At 38.1% G+C, this 7,858-nt stretch overlaps 2 protein-coding genes across 4 annotated transcripts in view; both read right to left on the bottom strand.

The window, feature by feature from the left end:
• LOC106874433 (mutS protein homolog 5) overlaps window positions 1-7,858 on the bottom strand; it is a 251,549-nt gene that overhangs the window by 16,667 nt on the left and 227,024 nt on the right. For all 3 annotated transcript variants that reach the window (XM_052970104.1, XM_052970105.1, XM_052970106.1), the window contains exons 17-20: window positions 4,332-4,441; window positions 3,049-3,129; window positions 1,577-1,622; window positions 1,059-1,100 (exon numbers count right to left, since the gene is read on the bottom strand). In XM_052970104.1, the coding sequence (XP_052826064.1) occupies window positions 1,059-1,100; window positions 1,577-1,622; window positions 3,049-3,129; window positions 4,332-4,441 (279 nt within the window). The remainder of the gene's footprint in view (window positions 1-1,058; window positions 1,101-1,576; window positions 1,623-3,048; window positions 3,130-4,331; window positions 4,442-7,858) is intronic.
• Window positions 1-7,858, bottom strand: part of LOC106874428 (growth arrest and DNA damage-inducible protein GADD45 beta) — a 371,959-nt gene that overhangs the window by 140,638 nt on the left and 223,463 nt on the right. The window lies entirely within an intron of this gene.

The raw sequence follows: 7,858 nt of genomic DNA, 5'->3' as shown, positions 1-7,858 counted from the left end.
TGTGTGGGGGGGCGTCCTTATGTCCCCCCCCCCCAACCACCACCACCATTTGACAACCAGTGTTGGTGTAACTTTTGCAGTTCAGCAAAAGAGAGCAAGTGAAAAGTACCAGACATAAAAAAAGGACTGAGATTGAACAACAACAACAACAACAGCAACAGTAACAACAACAACAACAACAACACCACTATCACCTTATCATCAAATTACTTTTAAAACAAACCTTAAATTTTAATTTCAGCACACAGTCTCAGATCAAATCACCTGCCTGACGAGCACACCTCTGAAACTATAGCTAGAAAGTCTTGTGTTTCATACAAAGTGGAGTGTTCTGGTAAAAGTGGCCAATGTAACAGGGCACTTATCAAATGTGATTTTAAACCTCAATGGCATTTTATTATTGCTTTCTGCTTATATCTTCTTAATGTTTGTAGTTGCTGCAATCATGTGATTTTTGAGGCTTGTGTGGCACCATGAGTAAATGGTTACTGCTATAGCCTTGGGCTGATCAAAGACCGAAATTTGAAAAATGGAAACTGTACAGAAACCTGATGTGTACATGTGCATGCATGTGTGTGTTTGTCTCCCTATGTATTCACACTGACATTGCTTGAGCAGTGGAGATGTTTGCATAAACAATGTCTTAGTAGCTTGATATGTGAATACATGGAATTAAGAACCTTATTCGAAAACAGGTAAGGATTGGTGACAAGAAAGAAATTTTGGTTATAAAATCCTGCTTTGTTCAACTTATGGAACAAAAAGGAGGTAAAAAAAATTATGATGGATGATATATTTGTTGAATAATTGCAGTTATAAATGTTAAACAGCTATATAAAGCTTGCAGTCCACCCAAAATATGCACTGCCCTGGATTATAAGGTTACATGTTTGTGTGAGTGTGTGCTTATATTTTACATAAACATATGTATTTAAGTGTTTTATATATATATATATATATATATATATATATATACACACAGAAGGAGAGAGAAAGAGAGAAACAAAAGGTATTTGGTAGTATACAAAATTTGCTATTAATATCAAATCATTCCTTACCAGTGATCTCACATTGTGTGTCACCTAAAATCTTGTCTAAATCTGAAAATACAAGATTATCAAAGAATTAGCAGAATAAATGGCCAAATCAGAGGAAGAAGGAGATCTGGAGTAGGGAGAAAGGAGAAAGCAACTACAAGGCCTGGTCCAAATGCTTACAACAGAGTGTGCACTGCAAAAGCCATCTAATAATTAAATGTTAAACAGGGCAATGGATAAAGTCTACTGTTAGGAAGGGCATCCAGCTGTAAAAACCATACCAAAGCAGGCAGTGGAGCTTGGTGCAGTCCTATCGCTGCTCAACAGCTCCCATTAAACTGTCAAACCAACACCAGTATGGAAAACAGATATTACAAGGTGATGATAACTACGCACAACCCAACTGTGTTGGGTTGCATGAGTCCATGGTAATTGTAGACTAGTAACTGTTGCATTCTGACAGAATCACCCTTGCTCATCTTAGCTGTAACCATAAAAACAAAAACAACAATAAAGAACAAAAGTTTACTGCAACTCACTTCTAGTGCTGGCACTTTTGTAGTGTATCATGTTATTGGATAAAAACTGTAATAAACAGAAATAAAAGATTTACAAAAAAGATATTCCAAATAAACTCTATAAATGTCATAAAACAGTAGAGAATAGTTTGTGCTGATATTAAAGAGTGTATATTGTTGTGAGTGAGGATTAGGGCTAGGGTTATTTAAGATATTGTTCTTTATCAAAGAAATAAAGAGAGGTCTGTTGAAGGTTGTATAGAATACTGGAAAGATTGTGGAAGATACTGGTTAGATGACCAGGCAAAAGAGAATAGTAGTGGGGAGTTGATGGTCACAAGATAGATTTAGACAGTGAAGAAAAGACAAAGGTGGGAAAGTAAAGTAAGAGTATAATGATATTAAACAATGTTTTTGAAAAATATTCTCAGAATATGAGCTGTGTGTGAGTGTATTTGAGGCAGATTTTTTTTCATGGCTTGGTACCCTACCTGTCGCCAACCCTCACCTGTTTCCAGACAAAGTAATATGTCCCCTATGGAAGACTGGAAATGAACGACATGGATTGTATGATGGTTATGCTCATCTACTATCATCACATGCTCACACAAACAAAAAAACATGTACACACACATGCATATATCATCATCGTTTAACGTCCGCTTTCCATGCTAGCATGGGTTGGACGATTTGACTGAGGACTGGTGAACCAGATGGCTGCACCAGGCTCCAATCTGATCTGGCAGAGTTTCTACAGCTGGATGCTCTTCCTAACGTCAACCACTCCAAGAGTGTAATGGGTGCTTTTACGTGCCACTGGCACGAGGGCCAGTCCGGTGGTACTGGCAACGGTCACGCTCGAAATGGTATTTTTTACGTCCCACCTGCACAGGAGTCAGTCCAGCGGCACACACACACACATGCACTGCTGCTTACTGTTGCCTGCTGCCACTGTTGTCATCGTCGTCGCCGCCACTAACACCACCACCACTGTCATTATTTTTATGATTATTCAAGGTGGTGAATTGGCAGAATCGTTAGCAAGCTGGAAAAGCTGCTTAGCAGTATTTTGTCTGTCTGTCTTCATGTTTTGAGTTTAAATTCTGCCAAGGTCGACTTTGCTTTTCATCCTTTTGGGGTTGATAAATTAAGTACCAGTGAAACACTGGGGTCGATGTAATCGACTAGCTACCTTCCCCAAAATTTCAGGCCTTGTGCCTGTAGTAGAAAGGATTATTATTATTATTATTATTATTAGTAATACTAAGGCGGTGAGCCAGCAGAATGGTTAGCACACCAGGTGAAATGCCTAGTGGTATTTCACCTGTCACTACGCTCTGAGTTCAAATTCCACCAAGGTAGACTTTGCTTTTGATTCTTTCAGGGTTGATAAATTAAGTACCAGTTGAATACTGGGGTCGATGTAATTAACTTAATCCCAAATTTCAGGCCTGGTGCTCATAACAGAAAGGGTTATTATTATCAATACTTACAACAAATTCAAGTCCTGGAATATGGAACTGTGCCTCTGATGTCAAATTATCTGAGCAAGGGATTGCTAATAAATAACCAAGCTGTACAATAAAATTAAGATAATTGAAGTAAATTCGGCAATTTTCTTAAATTATTGATAAATAAGTATACATATATGATATTTTGGCCACAAAAAATCCAAATTATTGGTTGGCATTATTGTTACAGTTCATTTCTCATAATAAAGCTTATTGGAAATTATTTAAGTTTTCCCTATCAAAAATTCAAACTAATTGCTAAAAAAGTGTCAGGGGTCATTTATTTAACCTTTCTACATTCACATTACTCTACCAAATGTAATACTTATTTATTCACATTGTTTTTTTATTATTAATAATGCATTATTTCATACCTTCAGGATTTCAATGTTGTGATTGTTTATTTTCAGACTGACATTGTAGGGTAGGTGTGAGAGGTTGGATCTGGCCAGTTTGAACACAAAACAGGTCGAATATTGGGGCCAGCTAGGGCCAGTTGAAATGCTAAAGGGTTCAATCAAAACAGCTCTCAGGTTTCATGATATGTAAATTAGTGTGTATGTGCTTGTGTGTGGAAAAACTTGTACTTGTGTAGTTAGTGTGCAGGTTACCTTAATATACATGTGTGTGTGTATGCTTCATTACTGTCTAGGTATGTGCATGAGCATATGTACATGCAATCTTGTGGATGTGTTCAACCCAGGAATGGCAAATGGATAATCCATGGAATGTTTTACTAAGTTTCACGATACCGCTAATTGACTACATTTGAGGGTGCAACGTACTTTGTATTGTTTTTTCTAGTAGAATGCCAGTATTTCTGGGCCTCTATGTAAATCTGTTGTTACATAGCCCTCTGTTCCTATGATAATCAGCACAAATGTTAAATCTACAGCCTGGATATAAAAGCTGTAAGTTTCTCACTTGTGTGTGTACGTGTGTACATATATGTATGTGTGTGTGTGTGTGTGTGTGTTTTGCTGATGAATATATGTATGTTTCAGCAAAAAGACAACGTACACACTAGTAAGAAAACTAATAAACAGGTGCATTCAAACAAAAAAACACATTGTTATATTTATTTGACCCAACCTCCACAAATGTCATTTGTCGATCTTGTTACAAGGAATGTAGTGAACCAATAACTGGTTCACTGGGATCTTATAGCAAACGATGCTATCATTCATAAACGGCTTTTCATTAATGCAAAACAAAGCTAAAAAGTAGCAAGCAGCAACAAAGTGAGAAGCAACCACACAACCAACCTGTGGTAAATATACAACATTACATTCTGTTATGTCTTCACTGAGACGATTCAGTTCCTCCTTAGCAACTTCTGTCATGAACGATGGTAAACCATTGTAGGTTCTTTTCTCTGAAGAGTAATCAATAAAGCAATTAATTAATATATTTATCATTATTTTCAGCTTCACATGTAGTGCAATAATTGCCAATACTCTCCTCTAACGTATTTTTAAAGTGGAACATAAAGACCATGTGGTGATGGTGATGATGATGGTGGTAGTGGGGATAGGGGATGCTGGTGATGATGATGATGTTGATGATGTATGCCACATATATCCTACAGTCAGGTTAACTGTCATTCATGTAACACTGACTCACTACACATACATGTGACAATCCCCAAAATGTCACAAATGCATCTTACATTTTCTCAGTCACACACACACACACACACACACACACACACACACATATACCGCAACAATACATCTCAACCACTTTTTTGTTACACATACCTCTTCAATGCCCCCACCCACAAAAATAAAGAAAAAAATCATGTAGCCCAACATGAATGGAGAAATTTAGCATGTAACTATCAGAAGGAAATCAACTACCAACACTCTGTGAATTTGGTAAGAAAAATGTGAACTTCCAGAAACTGTTATCAGGAAAGATTGATTCAATTCAGTTATTTCAATTTATGGTCTTTTCTCATGACTAAATCATTTTATAAATAATTGAAACTGGTGACATATTTTGATAAAAGTGTAAATGTGCAGACATAAGCTCACTCCCTCCATCAGATCGACATTACCTGTACAGGTGCAATGGGTGCCACATGTCAGATGTCGAAATGATCGCACAGCAATGTGAAATGAAGTGCTTTGCTCAAGAACACAACGTAACACCTGGTCTAAGAAAACTGAACCCACGATCTCGCAATCACGAGTGAAACACCCTAAGCACCAAGCCATGCGATGGCTCGGGTTCAGTCCCACTGTGTGGCACCTTGGGCAAGTGTCTTCTGCTATAGCCTCAGGCCAACCAAAGCCTTGTGAGTGGATTTGGTAGACGGAAACTGAAAGAAGCCTGTCGTATATATGTATAAATATATATGTATGTGTGTATATGTTTGTGTGTCTGTGTTTGTCCCCCCAACATCGCTTGACAACCAATACTGGTGTATTTACATCCCTGTAATTTAGCGGCTCGGCAAAAGAGACTGATAGAATAAGTACTAGGCTTGCAATGAATAAGTCCTGGGGTTGATTTGCTCGACTAAAAAAGCGGTGCTCCAGCATGACCACAATCAAATGACTGAAACAAGTAAAAGAGTAACCAAATTCACTGACAAAGCATTATTTGGCCAGGAGCTATAGTAGAAGACACTTGCCCAAGGTACTGCACAATGGGACTGAACCTGAAACCATGTGGCTGCAAAGCAAGCTTCTTAACCACACAACCAAACCTTGTTTACTTGGCAGGATAAACAAAAATACAATAAGTTTCTCTTAAATTTGTATAAATTAAGTAGAGGTAGGACAGGAGAGAAGGGAAATTGGAAAGGTGTGCTAAGGTTGAACTAAGAATAAGTGGGCTGGTTTAGCAGAGTAACTGGTGGAGGTCAGAACCAAATTGACAAGGGACAGTAAGTAAACTTGGCTGTTTGGTTCAGAAGTTCACTTTGGATGACATCTGTGACATGGCTGGAATGCATGGGCAACTGCTGGTCTTCCATAAACAACTTTGCCTGGACTTGTGCCTCAGAGAGAAACTTCCTAGGTGCAATGCTATGGTCATTCATGACCGAAGGAGGTCTTTACCCTTTTACTATAACCCCAGGCGACCAATCTTTGTGAGTGAGTTTAGTAGACAGAAACGGTGCAGAAATCCAGTGTGTGTGTGTGTAAGTTTTTGAGTATGTATTTATTCCCCCGCCACTTGACGACCAGTGTTGCTTTGTTTACATCCCCATAACTTAGTGGTTTGACTAAAATGACAAATGGAATAAGAACCAGATTTAAAAAAAACAAAAAGTAATGGAGTTGATTTGTTTGACAAAAACCCTTCAGACGTTGACTCAGCATAGTTACAGTCCAATTATTGAAAACAAGCAAAAGATACATGATAACTCATCAAGTTTGCAGTAATGATAAATGTGTCATTATTTTGATAACAAATTTAATTGAAATAATTACACTCACAATGGTAGTTGCAAATAGAGACAACAACAACAACAATAATGAGGTTTCAAATTTATGCACAAGGCAATCAAGTTCAGGCGAGGGGTTAAGCTCAGTGTTCAACTGGTCCTTTATTTATCGACCCCCAACAGGATGAAAGGCAAAGACGACATAAGTGGAATTTGAACTCAGAATGCAGGGATGGATAAAATGCTGCTACATTCTGCCTGGTATGCTAACAATTCTGCAAGCTCGCTGCCTTAATGATAATCATTTCTATTACAGGCACAAGGCCTGAAATGTGGAGGAGGGGGGGGGTAGTCGATTATATCAACCCCGAAAGGCAAAGTTGATCTTGGTGGAATTTGAACTCAGAATGTAGCAGCAGATGAAATATCACTGAGCATTTCGTCCAGCATGATAACGATTCTGCCAGCTTGCTGCTTGGATAACAAGAACAATAATAATAATAATCCTTTCTACTGTAGGTACAAGGCCTGAAATTCTGGGTGAGGGGACTAGTCGATTACATCAACCTGTATTTCACTGCTATTTAATTTACTGACCTCAAAAGGATGCAAGGCAAAGTCGACCCCGGCAGAAGTTGAACCCAGAATGTAGCAATGGGCAAAATACCACTAAACATTTCGCCAGACATACTAATGATTCTGCCAGGTGACCGCAACAACAACAACAACAATAATAATTATTATTATTGATAATAATAATAACAATAATAATAATCATAATGGTTTCAAATTCTGACACAAGTCCAGTGATTTCAAAGGAGGGGGGGTGTAAGTCAATTATATCAAACCCAGTGTTCAACTGACACTTATTTTATAGACTTCAAAATTATGAAAGGCTAAGTCAACCTTGGTGGAATTTGAATTTAGAACATAAAGACAAAATGCAACCAAGCACTTCCCTCAGCATGCTAATGATTCTGCCAACACACCACTTTAAAAAACAAAAAAAAATATTAATAGGAACCCGGACATAGTCTTAATTGAGAAGAATAGGATGCCGGATACAGTTTTAATTGAGAAGAATAGGAAGCTAGACATAGTCTTAATTGAGAAAGAAAACAAACTATGCTGGATCATAGATATAGCATGCCTAGCTGACAACAAGGTGTGCGATAAGGAAGAAAGAAAAGTCGAGAGATATGATAGGTTAGCTTGGGATGTTAAGCAGTTGTGGTCGATGAAAAAGGTAGCAGTAGTACCAATAATTGTCGGAGCCCTGGGAACAGTGAGCAAAAATCTCGAGAAGTATGTGGAACAAATAGGGGCTGCAATAAGGGTGGAGCACTTGCAGAAAACAGCACTGCTTGGAACCGCTCGAATACTCCGGAAGGTGGT

This window comes from Octopus bimaculoides, chromosome 8, assembly GCF_001194135.2.
Source record: "Octopus bimaculoides isolate UCB-OBI-ISO-001 chromosome 8, ASM119413v2, whole genome shotgun sequence".
Classification (NCBI taxonomy): domain Eukaryota; kingdom Metazoa; phylum Mollusca; class Cephalopoda; order Octopoda; family Octopodidae; genus Octopus; species Octopus bimaculoides.
Note: the sequence above shows the minus strand (reverse complement) of the source record. Positions and strands in the feature narration are given on the sequence as shown.